This window comes from Aythya ferina (assembly GCF_964211825.1).
Source record: "Aythya ferina genome assembly, chromosome: 18".
Classification (NCBI taxonomy): domain Eukaryota; kingdom Metazoa; phylum Chordata; class Aves; order Anseriformes; family Anatidae; genus Aythya; species Aythya ferina.
Genome location: NC_140317.1, coordinates 6,577,938 through 6,598,578, shown reverse-complemented (window position 1 = coordinate 6,598,578; position 20,641 = coordinate 6,577,938). Strand labels below are relative to the sequence as shown.

The following is a 20,641-nucleotide window of genomic DNA, read 5'->3' as shown; positions in this document are numbered from 1 at the left end:
TGCTGATACACTATCACGTATTTCTGTGCAATTTAAATCATTTTGTATGGAGCAGCAAGAAGCAGCTTCACTCGAGAATATTTTAGTTTAAATCACAGGAAAAGAAGAATAGATTTCAGCTAATTTAAACACTTCTGGCTTTTCCATGCTTTAAACCCTTCTTCCTTTATTGGAATGTGAATGGACACCCTACTGAAAATCAGGACCGCAAAGCCTCTGCTCTTCCTTCAGAGACTCACATGTTAGAAATCAGCAAGTGGAAGCAATCCCACAAGCAGAATTTCCTAGCACCAGAATTTCAGGAGTGGCCATGTTTTCTGGGATCTTGGACTGAAATCCTGCCACCAGTCCACAGATAAAATAGCGCAACAACAACTCCATTCAAGGCCAGTTGATGTCAGCAGGGGTCTGTTACTGTTGCTCTCAGCACAGCAGAGTCAGCAGACTGGCACATAGGCCACCAGGCATTTATTCCAGCCCTTACCCTGAATTAGGCATTTACCAAATAAATAATGCTGGCTCTTAAATCTGGCTAGATAACATACATGTACAAATAAGTACCTCTCGCCTTTTGCTCCTACCATTTTTTAAAGCAAGAAACACAGCCTAATGGGTGACTAGGAGCCTAACCTCAGAAATAGTTTGCATTTTCTTAGAATAAGGGAGTGACTCACCCCAGTCACTTACTCATAATCACTGTAGTTTGTTGCTTGTGGAAACACATACTGCCAAGAGCAGGACTTATTGGTGGATAGGCTGAATACACTTTTCTTGGATAAAAACGAAGTCTTGATCCCCAGAAAGTTAATTATTAAGCCACTGAGCTGACAGACATCTAGAGAAGAATTTGCAGTGTTCTATCATTAACTTAGTATATTAAATAATTCTGAAACCAGTATATCAGGAAAGAAAAGTAGAGATAACACTATTCAACGAGCATTCTGCATTCTCATCTCCTTTTCTACATAAAGAGAAGTCAATTTGACTTCATATATGCTAAAAAGCAATTAAAGTAAGTTGTATGTTTTAAAGTAACAGTACCTGATATAACACTTTTAAAAGATTATGCCTTACATTAAATATTTAGTCTGGTTAAATACTCAGGAATTAGCACATGGTCATTTCCTGTAACTACAAGAGGTTGCCTGAGGGATTTTATCTCAGTATTTTCTTAAGAGGAAAATCAGGTGTGTCATACCTGAGCGCCCCACGCTGGATGAAACTTCACAACAACCTCTTACAAGCAAAGAAGAAACTGCAATGCTGTCTGTAGCACCCTCTAGCGGAAGATGCATTATTTTACAGAATTGGATCTCTAATATTACAGAATCCCGAATTACATTTCACAATCCACAAGCATAATTATGTGGTATCAATGGCTTTATGCTGACTTTGCATAATTGTTTTTCTATAGATTAATTTCTTCAACTCTTTACGGACTATTTTGTAGCTTACATTTTCATGTTGAAGTTGGAGGTTTAACAACAAAGCAAAGGACACAAGGCTTTACTACTGAGGTAATAAGAGCCCTTTCTGCTCGTTGTCTTTTGTTGTGTTTCCCCAGAACATTAAAGGCTCCAGCACTGCAAGGTCAATGGTTCCTTCCACTTTTCATGGGTACCACCACTATGGTAACAGTGGAACAACAGCCTAAGGGTGTTGCAGCATCTATGATGCCAGACATGCATTCTGCCCTCAGTCCAGCATTGTGCTGCTTCAGTACCGCCCTCCCTACAGCTTCTTGTGTCTTTCTTTAGTGCAGAAGATGGGCAGGAGTAGGAACAGGCCATAAGCATGTTTAATTTGTACCCATTTAGCATCACCCCACTCTCTCTCTCTCAAAAACAGGCAAAGAGATTAGCAACACTGAGACATCAACTTCTTCAGCAAAAGATACAATGGAATTACAATACTCACTGGTCTTAAAAATTCCTACAGTAAAGCTTCTTACCTTTATCATTTTTTTACCTCTATCTTTTTTTTTTTTTATCATTACCTCTATCATTTTTTTGATTTATTTTGCTTTAAGGAAAAGCAGCTAACAGTGCAATCTGAAGTATTAAGAAAGATTAGTCAGTTCAGGACAGTGTAATTTTTGCAAGATGTCTTTTGTGATGAAAAAGTTGCTGGGCCTTGTTGACATACCAGTGACAGCAATGTGCATATATGGCCACCTTCTGAGTGCACTAAGGAACTACCATGGCTTACAGAGTTCTGATCCAATATTGCCATACAAGTGATTGCTGTACAGGAAATACTTCTAACCATAAAAATAGATAAGAATGTTACAAGTAGCCATTGTCCTGTACATTACCTTCAAAGAGTATATAAGGTGTAAGTGGCTTTATCAACACTTATGAGAATTACCCATATAGTAAGTTAAAACAATTTTAAAATGTGAAAGAGTTGTGTACTATAAGTTTGGCTCCCTGATTTCTGTAGTGTAAGAAGTGTTTAGTTCAATAATTAAGGACTGTCTTCTTTGGGTAGTACCTCACATGTATGAGAACACAGGTAGTAAAGACTTGTAGAAGCAAGCTTATCTATGTAGAATATCAGTCTTCAGGTACGGAGGGTACCACTTTTGAAAATGTATAATAGTAATGGAAGTGCGACTGATATCTACCACTCCAATTAAGTCATTGCTAAAGAAGTCTGTGGTAACAGTGTGAGAGTAAGGGTAATCTAGGTATAGAAAAGACTGTCCTTTTAAGAAATTATAACAACCTTAACATATTTCTTCAAAATATAGGAGGTAGTTTTAACTCTGTTATAAACAAGGTAGAACTAACCAGATTTCTGTAAGATATCTGGAGAGAAGCAGCAATTCATTTGCTCTTTAGTAATACAAGGCTACTGTACACAGAATTCAGAGCTTGAAATAACCAAGCTGTTTAAAAACATTTAGAATCAAATCTCAATATTCTTCACATTATATATTGGTTAATGATATTTACCATAGCAATTTCCTTTCAAGAGAGCAATTGACACAGCTCAATTTGATGTATTGATACCACTTTATTGAACTTGAGACAAATTTTTTAAAAGCCTACTCAGTGTTTTGAGTGTAGTAGTTTATAAGGAGGTTACACAGAGCAAAGTTACAGAGCAACGGCTCATGTTTTGAGAGAAACGTATATTGCCTACCTGCATTCTTATGCAAGACAGGGACAGTAAAAGACAGAAATCAGAAAAGAACACGTATTTACAAGCATCTCAGAGAGTGAGGTTTACAGTTAACAGTTAAAAATTCACATATGTACAGTTTTGAACTGTTCAAGTATGGTTCAGTTGGACAAAGTGCTACAGGTCACAAAAAACAAAGAGGGGCTATTAAGACATAGAAATGGCAGACACTTGTGTGCCAAATAACTTGTACATAGTTACAGTGTATGCAACGTCTAGAAGTTGAAAGTATTTGGAGTATTGCCCTGAATTTGGAAAGTGTAACTAGCAGCAGTAGATTCTGGTACAACATTTTGGTCTTCCTCCTCCTAGAAGAAAAAGAAAAAAAAATTGAAAGAGCAGTACCATTTCAATCTAGTAGGGTAGTGCCAGAATACAAAATCAGAGTGAAGAGTTGTCCTGCAGTGACTTACTTCTGCTGAGAAATATTTCTCAATGAGGGTAGATGAGGCTTTGTACACTTGTTCGTTTTCATGCGACTGAAGAGCTTCAATTTTGTCTAGACCTCCACACTCCTCAATCATGAGGCAAAGTTTTTCGGTCTCATTAATCTTCTCAGCAGCCTGCAAGGGATAAGCATAACCTCAGGAAAGATGTATGGGACTAGCTACCGGAGAGCCATTGCAGCAATCTGGACAGTGATCAAGTATACTGTGTCTACATACCAGGAAAATATTAGAAATAGCATCCAAAATTACTAGTACAGTCTTGCTGTCTTTAGCAGAGAGAAGATTCAGGAGAGGTTCAACAACACCAGCCTGAACGAGATAGACGACCTGGTCAATTGTTCCACCACTTGTATAGTTAGTCACAGCCCACACAGCTTCCTTTTGAGATTTGAAATCCCCCTACAAAGGTAAAGGCAGGATATTTGAACACAGACGGTAACAGTAATGGTGAGAGCACTAACAGAATATGTTTTTTGTTTACCTTCCTCAGAATACCAATGAGATAAGGCACAAGACCATGATCTACAACTCGCTGAATCTGGTCTTGACGTCCTGCAGTGATGTTTGACATTGTCCATGCTGCTTCTTTCTGAATGTTGTTTTTATGATGAGAAAGGAGACTTGGAAAGACAGACAGTGCTCCTGAATCGATAACAATCTGGGTCTGCTCATCAGTACCAGTAACAATATTTCCTATGGCTCTTAAAGAGGGAGTCTGAAACAGATGTGAAAATAGTAATTAAAAATGGTGTTATCTAAGCTGTGCTTCAACAAATATAGCCATAATTGAAGTTCCTCTGCTCTAGCCTTCCAGTCAGCAGTGGGATATACTATCATAACTATTACATATGCAGACATTAAGCATCTTTAGACCACACCCCTTCAAAACCAATGTACAAACAACTGCTAAAAAGGAAGCTATTTCCTAAGCTCTGTCAAAGTACAATAGTTTTGTTTCACTGTAGTTACTGTGCAGAAGTCACTTCTAAATGCTATTCCTGGAACTTGAATTTCCAACTACAGTATAGAGTTAAGCCCAAGATTTAAAGTAGGTAGATGATCATGTTGGGCTGGGTGCTAAATATATTGTTTTAAAGAAGCTTGATAGCCATTGACAGTACTCCATGCCTCATTTAGGACGGTCTTCAGTCAAGACAGAAGCTCAAGGCTCATCTACACAAAACCTGGAACAAACATCAGATTGCTGTCTCATAAGAACCTTCCACTTACATGGACACTATTTTAACTAGTGTTCTCCATGAGTTCAGTCAAGCAATGGCAGTTTGCAGGCTTGATAGCTTACCACTATTGGCAGTTCACTACACCCCAGAAGTTTTACAAGTTGTGGCACCAATCCAGTTTTCACAACAACTTCTATCCTGTCATTGGAGCCATCTGTTAGATAGGAGATCGCCCAGCATGTGTCTGCTAAAACCTCGTGATCATCATGGTGCAGGAGTCGAACGAGAGTTGGAAGAATCTGCTCAATAGCTTCTATGGGTGGTGCAGGATTCTTATTACGACACAAGTTTGAGAGGGTCCAGGTAACATTGCGTAAATATCCAGACTGCAAGAGTTGAAATAAACCATCAATAACCGTTTAAGTTACTTTAGCCCTTTTACTTATTAGCAACTGTAACTGGGGTCATACTATAAACTTACAGCCAGAGAAGAGAGATCAGGAACAGCCAGTAGAGTCAGCAGTGGTTCAATTGCACCAAATTTAATAACCAAATCCCTATAGGTAGAACCATCCCCTAAGAAAGAAAAATAACCAGTTAAGGGATAGAAGTATGTGTGCATACAAAATCATTACATGTTATATTGTGAATGCTATTTCTGCCTAATGGCTAGACAGAAAGTAGTAATAAGAGTTGGAAAGGACTACTGCCATGGGTAAGCCCTATGCCAAGCATGTGTTTCTCTAATCAAACCAGTGATGTTCAACATTTGATTTCTGAAGCAAAGAGTTTAAGGAAAGCTCTACAGAACACACAAGTTTATAACTAAGCAGGGACTTGCACATCTGTGAAAACATATGTAAGCCCTACCATAAAAACAGCTTTTCCTGTAACAAGGAACCCAAATCTATTATAATTATTGGTTGTTAGTGTTCTACATTATAATCCTGAAGGATTTTCAAAATTTAATTAAATTATTCTATTACTCTCCCCAAAGGATACCTTATAACCAAGTTTAAAAAAAAGAGAAGCCACCCTTCTAAATACAAGCTATAAGAAATTCTAGTCAGAGAAGCATTTTATTGTCTGACGTTCTCTGCATGAAAATTCACTATTCTCTGCAAGTCACAGCTGTTGCAAAACATAATATTACAGCTAGTAAGAATACCAATGAAAATAATGTAGTTATAATATTGTTCTGAAGAACAGAATCTAACACTGGCAGATCAAACAATCCTGACAGGTGCATGAGACCCTTTAGTATACTTAGCTACTAATACAATACACTCATATCAATGTTTCAAAGCAAGTAGTTGTAGGTGTGATGGCCAATGTGCCACGAGCCTTCTGCTTCCAACCCCCTTCCAGTAAACAGAGAGAGCAGAGCTCAGAGTCAAAAACCTCTAGTGAAATGTGAAATAAGGGTAGTCCTATGCTGTAACATGTTTATATAACTATTTGAAAAAGGAATTGAAATATGAAAGCAGTCCATTTAATAGAACCCACAGGTTGCCAGATTATACATGAGATTAAACCAAGTCCGAAGACTTGTCCATAGCATATTCTACATGGCAGAGCACATCTGTACTCACAAAGAATTAGAGTTCCAAAAAGCTCAGCATGCTACACATAACATAATTTTTAATAGGAGGACATTACTAAGGGATTAGGTTTGAAAGTTGTGTATTATATTGACATACCTGCAATATTTCCTAATGCCCACACAGCTTGTTCACTGATGTGAGTATGAGGAGAGGCCAGTAGCGATATAAAGGCTGGAATAGCCCCACCATCTACTACTGCCTTTGTTTGTTCAGATGTGCCCGAAGCAATGTTGGTAAGTGCCCAGGCAGATTCAAACTGAATAGGACTACAGTCTGCTCTACCCAAGAAGGAGACAAACTTTGGAATCAAACCAGCTCGAATTATGTTGTCTATGGGGGGCTGCTTCTCTCTTGAAAGGAGTTTCCTAAAGAGGAACAAAGAGGAAGCATTATTTTTGCCTGCAGAAATCTAAACAACAGATTCCATTAAGCCATTCTAAAGAAATCCATGCTTAAAAGAAAAAAGAAATGGATTAAGGTCTATTAAGACCTTAATCAATATAAGAGAAAATTCAGCCAACCTAGACATCATGAATGCTAGATTCCTAAACCTCTAACATTGTTTTGGCATGTCTTCACTTATGAGTGGTTCTGTTCAGACTCCAGAAGTAAAGTAGACCCTACAAGAATTATAACGCATCTGACTTGCTAGATATTTCTCAGCAGACAGAAGAGTAGTGCTGGAGTGCTGCTTCTGGCAGTCAGAGTAAAAGGAAGTTAGGCATATTTTGAATTCTGGTCATACTATTGACCACATTATTGTAATGTAGATTGTTGCATTCAAATATTGTGGTTAAATGTTAACACAGTTTGAAGATATCTTATTCTGATATAAGGCATTTACTGCTCCTACTCCTAGAACTCTGAGACTGACTATTGTTTACTTTGCTACCACCAAACCACTAGAACTACTATTCAGGGAAGGGTTCAAGCACACTAAACATCCAAAAGCCACATGGCTTCCATAAAATTCTGACTAAATTAAATGCAACTGAACATTCTATATAAAGCCAACTCAGCTGTTTATTGAACTACTGTCTGATAAGAGCCATATTTGCTGCCATAAGAAGGCATTTAATCATAAGCCAAGCCTTTGTCCTTGCCTAGGCTTACAGAGCTGAATCAGTTACCTCTGAACTCCTTACCTGGCAGCTTGAGTAGCCTGTAGCTGAAGCTCCATGTTATTGCTATTAACTCCTTTGACAATTTCTTCAACAGACCAGTGTGCTGAAACCTGTACAAGAAAAGTCCCTTGAGCGCTTTGCTAAGAGATCATGCAGCTTCATGACCACAGAGGCCTTTACACAGTACTATGAAGATGCCATAATTTACAACTCTTTGCTTTAATGGAAGCGATACCCCTACGCAATACTCTAAAAAACTCAGCCACAGCTTTATCTACAGTTATCTGAACAGCTGAAAACATTTTGTTTCACACAGTTACACAGAGACAGTAGGTTTAAACACAGCTGCCTAAGCCCTCCTAAAAGGTAGCCTATCAACACAGAGAACACTTACAAACTACTTGAAAAGGGATCTACAATGTATTCCATTAAAGTTGATAATGCATATGTAGCTGCGTTATGTCCCACATGAGAAGGGATTCAAACTGGTGTGGCTTCCTTGATTGTACAATATAAAACTTTCATGTGTATCTGTTCTGGGGACCTACTTACCTGGTTGTTCCTGTTTTCCTGAAGGGGAGAAGTGGCATCATCTGGTAAAGTGCTAACATTTCTTCTTTTAAGCATCTGGTCATCTTTCTTAGCTTTCCTCAGCTCTACATTGACTTCAATACGCCGCCTCCTCATTTCCTGGAGAATATACATTCACCATAAGTTCTTAGCTTTTTCAACTCTTGCTTAGATATGCAACAGCTAACTAAAATACTTACTACATGAAAATACTTACTGTGGTATCTTTCCCTTTGTTTTTGAACCTGTTCAAGCGAGCTGCTGCTGCATTGGCATTCTCATTAGTAGACATCTTGGTTATCAGTTAGATTTCAAGAAGCACAAACTAAACCACAAGTCTAAAAACAGAATAAGAGGTAAACACCACAAGTTTACTCCACAAGAATGCAAGTTAAAATGCTAGGATCAATGTCCAAGACCAACAGGTACTAGTTTATACTAGAAACTTTAACCTCTAACTTGTTTAAAGATACCAGTAACATAACAAACTGCCTCTTCAAAAGCTTAATTGTTACAGCAATTTCAAACGTTAATAACAGGCTAGCAAACATATCCTTTTAAAACCCCTTCAGACAGAAACACCAGAATCATTATTTTTAGGGAGCAAGATGCGTATTCTTTCCCACAGACAGTATCTGCTTACTTTAAAGCGCTACTTCCACTGCGCCCCACTATATCGCACAGACATTCAGCCCACCCCCACCCCTTTAACACAGAGAAGGCAGCGACACAGAACCCCAGGAAGCTCCAGCGAGAGAGAAATGCCGGCCCGCCCTACATCCGCGGAGCGCGGTCCCTTGTGACAGAGCAGCTCACGCCGCGTCCCCGCCGCACGCCACCACAGCCGGCTCCTCAGGGCCGCAGGCTGCTCCCCCCGCCCTGCCCCGCACCTCGGCCGCAGGCCCCACTACCTCCTGCCGCCTGCAGCACGCTGCCACTGCGCCGGGCCGCGCCGGGCGGGATTTAAATTTCCCGCTGCCCCGCTCTGCCATTGGCCAGTTCGAGCCATAGCAACACCCTGATTGGTCGGTTTGAAATACTGCTCGTCTCGCGATGAGACCGGGCGAATCTCCGCCGTGCTCCCGGAAGAGCGGCCCAGACGTCGCGTATTCAAAGAGCCGTCCTCGCCTCGGTACTACAGCTCCCGGCATCCACCGCGCTACCCACCGGGACGGTGCCCGTAGGACTAACAGCAGCCAGGCCTCGACAGGCCAGCGAAGACGGCGCAGGGCATGCTGGGGTTTGTAGTTTCCTAGGGACCAACATCAGGGAGCGAAATTGGGATGTATTGCGCCCTGGGTGGGCTGCGAGCTGGGGGTTGCTCACGCTCAGGCCCCTCGCTCTGAGCATAGAAACATTAGGGTTGGAACAGACCTCCAGGATCATCTGTCCAACCATCCCCTACCACCAATGTCACCCACCGAACCATGCCCAGAAGCACCAGGTCCAACCTTTCCTCAAACGCCCCCAGGGACGGTGACTCCACCACCTCCCCTGGCAAACAAATCAGTACCTGACTCCTATTTCTGAGAGGAAATGTCTCCTCATTTCCAACCTGAACCTCCCCTGGTGCAGCTTGAGGCCATTCCCTCAAGTCCTATTGCTAGTTATTTGTGAGAAGAGGCCGACCCCATCTCCCCACACCTTCCTTTCAGGCACTTTGCTTCAGTCACAGATTTCCTCACACACAGACTAATTTTTTGGGTGGATTTGTGTGGTTCCAAGAGGTGGATTCGATGATCCCTTCCAACTCAAGATATTCTCTGATTCTACGATTCTGTGCCACTAACCATCAGATCACTGAGAGTTTTCCTGAGATCCCGTGTGATCCCATCGTAGAAACGTGTACAGAAATTTAAAGAAAATGGGGAGGGAGACTGCAATTTAAAACAACTCAGTAGCACCTAGGGCAGACCAAAATTAAATCATACAAAATAATAAGAAAGTAATCCTTGTAGCAAGCCCAGAAAATGGACAACTTTGGGATTGTCTCACATAAGAGGCTGTTTACAAGGGATGGAGAACAAAGGAAAAGTGCCCTATTTCACAGGAGATTTAATTCTAACCATAAAACCTGAGGAAAAAACATGATTCTGCCAGCAAGTCAAGCACTTCAACACCTAAAATGTACAGCTCAGGGTAAAGAAGTGCCAAAGATGCACATTGCTACCTGGGGATTAAACCACTGTGCTAAACCGATTACACTCCTCTGTAGATGCATGCAGCAGTTAACAAGAATGGATCCAGAGGAGGATTTACCAGAGACAGTTTACACGGCTTGTTTTAGCCCTACCATTAAGGTCTTTGTAAGATAAAAACATCACAAAACTTTTAAGCAAGAATAGTGAAGTTAAAAGAAGAAAAAGCACATCAGTCGCAAATGAAGATACTGAACAGGACTAGAGTTTTGTAGATGGAAAAAAATAGCAGCTTAAAAGTAGAAATTGAACTAAAACACCTGGCTTGCCAAAGGATCGAAGAAGTGCTGTGAAGAAAGCCTGCCGGGTCATAACTTGTTGGAGCACGTGCAGTCCAGAGCCACATACCTTGGCCAGAGGAGCCACGGAGACTGCAGGGCCGGGTGTTGCAGGTCAGGGAGAGGGATGGGGAAAACAGCCGAGGCTGCGTGCTGGGGACCTACAAGGGATGAGCATGCCTTGGGATGGCAGCAGGGTACCACAGCTGGAAGGCCTCCTAGAAATACAGGAGAGCGGCCAACAGAAGGGCAGGCTGCTGAGGCAAGCTAACATGGCACTCCAGAACAGTAACAGGGCACGAGACACGGGCTTAGCTGGGGCTGAGCTAATCCCGTGGGGGACAAAATTGTGAGGCGAGGACCGGGGAAGGAACGGCAACGCCCGGGACGTTTCCCTCAGGCAGCGCCGCTCGTCAGGGGGCAGCGGCCGCGTCCTCGCGCCGCGCTGAGGGAGCCAACGGCCGCCGCGCGCGACTGACCGCGAGCCCTGCCCTGGGGGGCGGGGCCGATGTGCATGGTGGGCGGGGCTTCGGGCCCGGCGGGGAGCCCCGCGCCGTGGAGGGCGGGGCCCTGAGGGGCGGTGCGAGAAGCGAAGGGGCGGGGCCTTCTGTCAGCCGGAGGGCGGAGCCAGCGGCAGCCGGGCGGGGCTCTTACAGCACGGTGCTCGCAGCTTTTGCTGGGTGACCCAGTGGCCTAATGGATAAGGCATCAGCCTCCGGAGCTGGGGATTGTGGGTTCGAGTCCCATCTGGGTCGTACCGCAGTCGTTTTGTAGCGCCGCCGTACGTTGCGCGCGGGGCTCTCCCGACCATCCTCGGCGGCTGCGGGCTCGGAGTAAAGCCCGGTTATTATCGGACCATCGGAGCCGAAAACACTTTTAACGGCGCCGCCCTCTGCTGGGACCGGCGGGAGGGAGGCACCGAAAGGAGCCAGCGGCTCGGTGCGGCGATGGCTGCGCCCTGTCACGGGGGAACCCGCCCGTCCCGTCCCGGAGCCCTTCCCTTCCCTGCCATCCCCTCAGGTACACGCGGGGGCTGCGGAGGGAGAGAAGCGGCCCCAGCCCGGGGCCTCCCCGGCACGGAGGGGCGGTCGTGAGGCGCTGGGGGCGGGGGTCGCCGCGGGTCTGTGGCGGATCCTGGGGCTGCCGAGCGGCTCCGGGTGGTCCCGCTCCTCGGATGCTTTGTGAGCTGGACTCTGATGCCATCTAAGTCGTAATTTAGCCCCGTGAGGCGAAGGCATGTGGTGGGAGGCAGGTGGAGGCGGGTGGGAAAGTTGCCTGGGGAGGTAAAACCCACACCCGTGTGCTGCCGCTGTGGTAGGCACGCAGGGGAAGCAGCCTCTGGTGCGACTGATGCCACAAGAGCCAGCCCGCAGGCTCTTTGATGAGGTTGTGGCCATTAATTATGCTGAAGTCCCAAATTTGTCCAAGAACAGGGAGTCTCGCTCTGAACGCTTTCTTCCCTTCCACTGCCGGTATCATACGTGTTAGCTTCTTGAACAGCAGAAATACTCAAAACACAACTCCTGCCCTTTTAAGCAAGATACTGCCCTGGTGAAGGTCCTGGAGAAACTCGTTGATACAGACGTAGTCATGCATTTGTGCAGGGTGAATTACACTACCAGCTAATTTAAACAGAAAACCCCACCGAGCACAGAGCGCCTGCAGGACACTTGCATGCAGCCATGCTGACCCTGAGGTAGGGGAGCAGACACGGCCTGCTCATGGCTTCTCTCGCCTGCTGCAGGTCCACACGCAGGCAGGGCAGGGAGCGAGGTGCATGAAAGCCATAGGTGGCACCTCCGCATCCTCCTCAGGTGCAGGTCTGCTGTCAGGTACGATGCTGGTTGTTCCTCAAGTTCCTATTTCCATAACAAGTATTTTGGGATACTTTCAAAATTTAAATAACGGAAGAAAAGAAGGATTTATAAATGCTGCAGTAGGAACATAACACACTGTATAACGTGTTAAAATTTGATTAGTTTTGTGTACTGTTCTGGTTTATTTTCTGTGTCTTCATATATAGCTGCTTGACAAAGCCCTGTACTTGTAAGAATTTTATTATAATACTTAGTTAAAATAGTACAAAACTGTTTAAGCTAGGCAATAGCTGCACTATATGATACTGGCATTACTACTGGATAGATTTTATCAGGGGAGGAGGTTTCCAGAACTGGGACATAGTGTTTTTGTAGGGTTTCCAACCTGTTTGTTACAATTCTAGCGGCATGACTAAATCCACAAACTTTCACAACATCCAGCAGCAGCTAGTGAGGTAAACTGTCTCAATGGAAATCTTGTCTAGTAACAAGGTCAGCTGTTTCAGCTGCAAACATAGGAGTAAGCCTACTTAATTCAATAATCCAAGTCAGGGTTGGCTTAGTGTGTACAAATATGCAGAGTTCTGCATGTTAGCAAATACAGATTTTAAAAAATAAAGCAGTCATCATTCCCTTTTAGTCTCCGTCCCAGCACCTGTTAACTCCAAATTTCTAATTTATTTCATCTTGCTCTGCCCTGTCTTGTGTGCATGCAACAAACTGTCCACACCAGATTTTCTTTAGTTACAGAAGATATACCTCTGTTCCATAACGAAGGAGAAGTCCAGGACCTAATTATGGTGCAGTTGTATTTCTTAGGTTGCAAGAGCTAGACAGGAATATGCTGCTGTAGGGGAACAAGCCTCAAGGTCCTGAACAAATTGAGCAGAGAAAAATGAATGGTTTCTTGTTACATTCCATGACTGAGAAGAAATGATAAACTGGTAGAAAAGCGTATGTATAAAACCAAGTCCAAAACACCTGTTCAGAGTTCACAGCTTCATATTGAAACATCTCCAAAATACCCTTGCCTATTGCTTTCTTTAACTTAGACTTCTTCCACCCCTTTCTTCACGGGCATTCTTTTGACTTTACATGCGGCCAGCCCTAATATCAGGGAATCTTTCCCATGACAGCAGCTGGTGAGAGCAGAGGGGGAGAAATGGCAAGGTCAGCACATGAGAGGCAGTTAGGGAAGATAAACCAGGATGTTGTTCATCTGTGTGTGTCAAATATCTCTTTTCACATAAGGAGTCAGGATCAGCCTCCTACACAATGCTAGCCACAGACAGAGAACACCCAGACAGCGGCTGTGTGTGGGTGAACTGTTTTAAAACTGTGCTGGCTAGCTGAAGGCATATAAGGGAGGGCTAAAGCAAAGGGAAAATGAACTGCAAGAGGCAATTTCTCACTTCCCAGACAAAATGGGAAGTCATTTTGCTTTGTGAGGTCTAAGTGATCAAGGTGAAGCCATAAACTTAGGCCTAGGTAACTCTCTGGCTTGCATAAACAGTGCCATTAAGCCTTTCCATTTTTCACTAGAGTCCCAGATGCTTTATGTCTTTTTCAACCCTCGTTCTCTCAACTTAAGAAAAGGCTTGAAATAATCGTTACTCAGCAGCAATAGCCTAGCTACCAGCCAGTGTCTTTGTGGACTCCTGTACAACTCTGCAGTGCAGAAGTCAGAGATCCAAAACTGCGGATCAAGATCTTTTCAGTAGCGTTTAAAGCTGAAAGCCACTGAAAAGTCCAGATGACATTGTCAATACGGCATCCCAGGGATACGAAAACCAAATAGTTCTGTTGTCACGGTCTTTTAAATAAGCATCCCAAATGGCAATGTGAACCTTGTTTCCATAGATGCTCCCTGGAAATTCAGGCTTTTGAGGAAAGGGTTTGTTTATAAGTCATGTTTTTAATTTACAACAATAATAAAGTAAAAATGCAAATCTCCTGTGTTTTGCTCACACAGCTGCATTCTCTGTACTGGACTTTCCATATTTGAGTACAGAGGAATGAAGAGCTCTGTTTTATTTCATCTATTGGACTGTTCATCTGTTATATTGTCATATTGTTGAAGTCCTCAGTTATGGAGTAGAGCCTCAAATCTGCCAGCTACTTCCCATTCAGACATATGTTAAATGAAAAAAAAAAAAAAGTAAAATTCTGATTTGCTCTTTTTTTTTTTTTCCTTGTATGTAGGATCCCTGCTCTATGCTGCGAAACCCAGTGAGACTCACAGCAAAGATGCGTGTAATTCAGCAGACTCAGCACCTAGCCAAGTTGGTCCCTCGATCAAGTAAAGACCCCTCGAGCAAGTAAAGATTTTGACCCTTGCAAGCGTTGGGACAATATACACCGAGAGGCATTGAGAGATGGGGACCTGATAGTCATGGCCTTTCCAGTAACAGTACAGAATAATGGGCCAAATGAATATAATGCTTTTCAGTGGGACTTGATAAAGGAACTGAGAAAAACAGTCACGACCTACAGATTGCATACACCTTTCACCCAATCATTATTAGAAAACGTGATGACAGGTCAGTTGCTGGTTCCGTAGGATTGTCACCAAATAACTGCTATGATCCTCACCCCGACTCAAAAATTGTTATGGGAACAGAAATGGAGAGAACTGTGTGAGACAGTGGCACTGCAAAATTTAGAAAGAACATTAGGCGACCCTCTTATGGGTGCAGGGCTTCCTCAGTTTATGGGGACTGAGCCGTTAGTAGATCCACGATTACAATCCACGATTACAAGCTCGGCTCAACGATGCCATCTTGCGACAGTCAGCCCAACTAGCATTACAAGCCTTGCTGAAACTGCCAGAAGCAGAAAGGAGCCAGCCTTCTTTTACTAGCATACGACAAGGAGTCAATGAACCTTATATGCAATTTATAGACAGACTGAGGGATTCACTGAACAAGCAAATAGATAATCATGAAGCTAAAGAGGCTCTCATGTTGAAACTGGCGATTGAAAATGCTAACACAGATTGTAAAAAGATTCTGCAATCCATGCCTAATGGGACAATCTTGGTGCAAATGATAGAGGCTTGCAATTGCATGGGGTCTGTTGAACACCATACGACCGCACTAGCCAGTGCGTTCGCTGCAGCATGAGTGATGGGCAATGATCAGCGATGTTTTCAGTGTCAAGAGATAGGACATTTTGCCACTAATTGCCCACAGAAAGGAGGGGGCTTTGCGCCGGCGAGTAGTTCGGCTCCTGGTGTCTGTCCTTGCTGCAAAAAGGGATGGCACGGGGCCAGCCAGTGCTGCTCAGAGTATAATGCAGAGGGCCAAACCTTACAACCGCGGAAGGGAAATGGGAAGCCGAGCACGGGGCGCGTGATGACACAAGTACCCTGTGGGGGCCGGCCAACTCCAAATGCTATGTGAGCTACCTCTCGAGTCATGATGACATCTGCAGAGGCTCCCTTGCAAAACCCCCTGAATGCGTCCCTCTCTGCCAAAACCCGAGGAAGTGCCGGAGTGGATCTCTCCACAAAAGTAGCTTGCACTGTGTGGGACAACAAAGTCCAAAAAATACCATTGAATGTCAAGGGACCGATAGGGGAAGGATGCAGTGCTATATTATTGGGATGATCCAGCACCACTCTGACGGGACTTTTTATGCTACCAGGGGTGATCAACTCCGATTATGAAGGCATAATACATGCAATGGTTTGGACACCCTCCCCTCCAGTACTTATCCCTGCTGGGACACAGCTAGCTCAACTGATACTATTTAAAGCTATAGTGCCCCGTACAGAAACTAATACATGGGGTGATGCAGGGTTTGGATCAACAGGACAACCAGAAATACTCCGGGCAACCACTCTTGCCACCTCAAGGCCTATGATGACTTTAACATTTTATTATCTAAAACCGGCACAGACTACCCAGGTGGTTATTTCTGTGTTGGTGGACACTGGGGCTGATGTCACGGTTATAGCCATGAAGGACTGGCCGAAGGACTGGCCTTTAGAATCGACCACGAAGGGACTTGTAGGAGTAGGAGGATCATCGCAAACCTATCAGTCCAAATACATGCTAACAATCAAAACACAAGAAGGCTCTACCTTTTCTATATGTCTGTATGCCGCTCTCATCCCAGTTAGCCTTCTTGGCAGAGACGTGATGGCACAAGGAAACTTCACTGAGATGCCCTGAAAATTTTCGGTAGCGGCCATTGAAAAGCAACCGATAATGAAATTCACCTGGAAAACTGAAAATCCAGTGTGGGTGGATCAGTGGCCGCTCCCCGCAGAAAAGGTCGCAGTGTTACAAGAACTTGTTCAGGAGCAATTGAAAGCAGGGCACATAGTCCCAACCACCAGTCCGTGGAACTTGCCCGTGTTCGTAATTAAAAAGAAGAGTGGGAAATGGAGATTACTACATGACATAAGAAAAAAAAATGAGGTCATGGAAGAAATGGGATCTTTCCAACCAGGTTTGCCTTCTCCCACCATGGTTCCGCGTAACTGGAATATTATTATTGTTGACCTCAAGGACTGTTTTTTTTACCATTCCACTCCACCTTAAGGATGCACTGCAATTTGCATTTTCGGTACCAAAAATAAACAAAAGCAAACCCATGGATAGATATCACTGGACTGTTCTTTCACAAGGGATGAAGAATTCTCCAACCATATGCCAAATGTATGTTGCTAAAGCTCTGGCCCCTATTAGAAAACAATATCCTGAGACCTATATTTATCATTACATGGATGCTGTATTGGTAGCAGCGCCTACAGAATCATTAACCCATGAAATAATTCAGAGGCTGAGACAAGAACTGCAAACGTGGGGGTTGCAGATAGCCCCCGAGAAAATCTAAGTAGAGGCACCATGGAAATACCTGGGCTGGAAAGTCATACAACAAACCATTCAACCCCAAGCCATTACCATCACACAAGAAGTTAAGACATTGAATGATCTACAGAAGTTTATTGGTAATATTAATTGGATACGAAACTATTGTGGAATTAATAATCAAGTACTATCACCATTGTTCAATCTCCTGAAAGGTGACAATGATATCAACGCGCCTCGGCAACTGACAAAGGAAGCAAAGACAGCACTGAGTCACATAGAAGGAGAACTCATGAAGCAGCAATGTCACCGACGAGCAGAAGGATTGCCTATTCAACTTTATTTGTGTAACCAGGACCCGCAACCCCTAGCTCTTATAGCGCAATGGGATCCAAATGCCCCCGATCCATTACTCTTGTTGGAATGGGTATTTCTGCCACACCAACCCACAAAGACACTAGCAACAAGAGTGGAGATGTTTGCAGTCTTAGTAAAAAGAGGCAGGGAAAGAATTGTGGAAATAGCCAGAATTGAGCCTGAAACCATTGTAATACCCATTGTGAGGGAATATCTTGATTGGTGCCTGCAAAACAGCCTGGAAATGCAGCTGGCTCTCACAGGCTTTACTAGATGAGTGGACATACACCTCCCTTCTCACAAATTGATCACATTTTACACATACGGCGACACTTTCTCCCATCAAAAAGTGCCCCCAATGGAAGCCTTTGGTACATCTGAACTCCCCAGGGGAGCCTTTATGCAGCCCCACATGCAACTGGACTCTGTGTCTTCACTCTTTCTGAACAACCCTAAACGTAACCCCAACCGGGTTAGGGTCTGCCCTGTCCCAGGGGCAGAAAGCAAAGACATGCAGAGCGAGGACAGGTTGTCAATTTTCAAACTTTACTCTTTTCCGTTTACCTACCAAACCTGCTTCCAGACTTAAACCTAAAAACATTTATTCTTCACTTACTCGGGCTGTATGTGAGCAGTTTTCTGCTTATAGCGTGTTGGCTCAGCAGCTTCCAAAGGCAGCATGGAGATGCTCCAGGCAGGATGTCACCACCACCAGCTCCTCAGCCACAGCAAATCTCATCCTCTTTGCTCTCCCGAGCATGGGGCAAATCCAAGCTCCCCAGCTGCCTCCCCTTCCCACCGACCATGTCCTCCAGCCAGCTGTGTCCTCAAGGCAGGCGCTGCCCTTGCAGCCATGTGCCAGGGGGATGGAACCCCACCAGAGGAGGCATTTTCTAACCTTACCCCAAAGCTGTTGCCACCTTGCCTGTTGTAATCCTGGAGGAAAACAGCCACACCTGAGCTCCTCCAGCTGCACCGAAGTTTAACTCTTTCTGTCCTTGTTGTGGCAGGGCAGCTCCGTGAGGAAGCCACCTCCTGAGCCACCACAGCCTTCCCACTCCCCCCCCCTGCCATTGTGCTTCCACCTGCAGCAGCTGGAGCATTTTTCTCTTGTTTTAACCTGAAAAACAAACAAACAAACAACAACAATTTTCCTTTTCTGTCTCTCTCTCTTTTATTATTATTATTGTAAAAGTGATGTTCAGCAAAAGAACATTTTGGCAAAAGGTTGGTTCTCAAGCAAAGTTCATCCCAGCTGCACAGATGGGGGTTTGCTGACTCTCACCACCAGCCACTGGCTCCGACACACTCCTCACCCAGGCAGTCCTGGGCTGGGGACGGCTGCAGCGAGGTCTGAGGAAGAAGCAAGTCTTGCCCAATAATCACACTTAGTGCTTTTGTTTTATTTTGGAAACCTTGGCTGGTTGTGGCTGAAAGCAAGAGGCAGGCGATTTCAGCTGCTGAAGGAAATCACGCCCCACTCAGAGGGTGTTTTTCTGCATAAATGACTGGGGAAAGAAAAAATCTCCCTGCCTTTTTTTTTTTTTTTTTTTTTTAAAAGCCAAGTGCTTCCATCACCCAGGGCAGCGATCCCATGCAGCGATGTGTTTTGTTTGCTGTCCCATGCTCAATACATTACCCCATCCTGAGCAGGGACTTGCTGCCCAGCTACATTTCTTCAGCAATCACTTCTTCTCTCCAAAAGCCAAAGCTGAGCAAAACTGGTTCTTCTGCAAGTTCACACAGCTGGGGAATAAAGAAAATAAGTCGATAAGCATCTCTGATGGCTTCAGGATAAAGTTGTATCTGATCTTTTCCCTGAGACAAAATATTGCTGTTTTTTTTCTCTCCTCAGCAATTGTACATTAAAATAAAAGTTAATGAGTCCAGGATTAAACGCCCTCAAGGAAGGGGAAATAAACCTTGACTCCTGGCAAGATTTGAGAGGGCCTTTACAAAATAAAGTCATGTGAACAGAGGTGTAAACGGTTCAGCACGAAGTTTCCCACAACACTGTTTTACCTTAAAGCACGTTTTACACGCAAGGAAACAGGAGCACTCGGCCGTCTCTGCTGAGGCTGCTGGACATCCCATGGCCTTAAGGGTGTTTTAGGGGGATTCCTTTAGGGGATGTTTTAGGGGGATTTGCTCAAACTGGGCTGGAACGAGAGCACCCGTGGTCTGTGGGTGCCCTCCTGTGTGCCAGTGACCGCAGGGACAGGACCACTCAGGACATGGGAAGGTCTCTGCTGGGGTCCCCTCTGCCCTTGGTGACATTTTGGGGCATGGGGAGAGGTGGTTTCCCCACCTCATCTGCAGCAAGGGGCTGAGTCCACACTGGGTGAGTTGCTGAAGGAGCAGTACCAGCCCCAAGTGCCAAAACTGGGCTGCTGTCACATCAAACAAAAAGAAAACAAACAAACAAACAAAAAACTACCAAGGAGGGGGATGAACAGAAAGCAATGCGGTGGTCCACTGCCAGTCAGTGTCATCTGTCACCCCCAAATGGGTCACCTCCGCTGTGCCCCCACGGAGCCTCTTCCAGCTCCTGGTTCAGAGCAGCATCAGGAGATGGAGCCACACATGGGGCATTGCCAACACCCCAAATACACTCACTCATTGAGCCAGAGGGCAAAGACATTAGGGCAGGGCATAAGTTGACATTAACAAGCATTGCTCATCAGCAGGTTGAACCAGGTTGTTCTAACAAGGGAATGTCCTGCTTGGAGGTGATCTCTGGGGATCTGACCAGCAGCTCAGACCAGAAGCAGGATAAAGGGGAGAGCACCCCACAGAGGAGCTACCACTACCCTCCCACCCCACACAGCTGCCCCATGAAGCCTGGAGAGGACACGTCCCCAGGGTTCCTTATTCCCTCCGGCACCTCCATGCCCATCAAATCAGGGGGCACTAGGCTCGGAGCAGTATAACACCCCACTGCAAATGCATTCTCCCACCCCAGCTGGGATTAATTTCCAGCATCTCTGCCCGAAAGTATCCATCAGCACCAGGCTGCAGCCCCCCCTTGCTGGTGGCCAGCTTCTCCCAGCATCCAGATCT

The 20,641-nt window shown here is 44.6% G+C and overlaps 1 protein-coding gene and 1 long non-coding RNA gene across 6 annotated transcripts in view; one reads left to right on the top strand and one right to left on the bottom strand.

Annotated features, from left to right (window-relative positions):
* Window positions 1-2,998: 2,998 nt before the first annotated feature.
* LOC311420780 (importin subunit alpha-1) overlaps window positions 2,999-20,641 on the bottom strand; it is a 95,160-nt gene continuing 77,517 nt past the window's right edge. The window contains exons 4-14 of one of the 5 annotated variants that reach the window (XM_084492013.1): window positions 18,198-19,327; window positions 8,332-8,452; window positions 8,097-8,234; window positions 7,566-7,654; window positions 6,517-6,785; window positions 5,298-5,392; window positions 4,939-5,202; window positions 4,117-4,350; window positions 3,852-4,034; window positions 3,600-3,749; window positions 2,999-3,494 (exon numbers count right to left, since the gene is read on the bottom strand). In XM_084492013.1, the coding sequence (XP_084348139.1) occupies window positions 3,402-3,494; window positions 3,600-3,749; window positions 3,852-4,034; window positions 4,117-4,350; window positions 4,939-5,202; window positions 5,298-5,392; window positions 6,517-6,785; window positions 7,566-7,654; window positions 8,097-8,234; window positions 8,332-8,406 (1,590 nt within the window). In that variant the 5' untranslated portion in view covers window positions 8,407-8,452; window positions 18,198-19,327 and the 3' untranslated portion in view covers window positions 2,999-3,401. The other 4 variants (XM_084492016.1, XM_084492012.1, XM_084492014.1 and 1 more) reach the window with 4 other exon arrangements.
* On the top strand, window positions 11,244-18,730 carry LOC311420781. The gene is made up of 2 exons (XR_014684550.1): window positions 11,244-11,610; window positions 14,610-18,730. It is a non-coding gene; the product is annotated as an uncharacterized lncRNA (long non-coding RNA).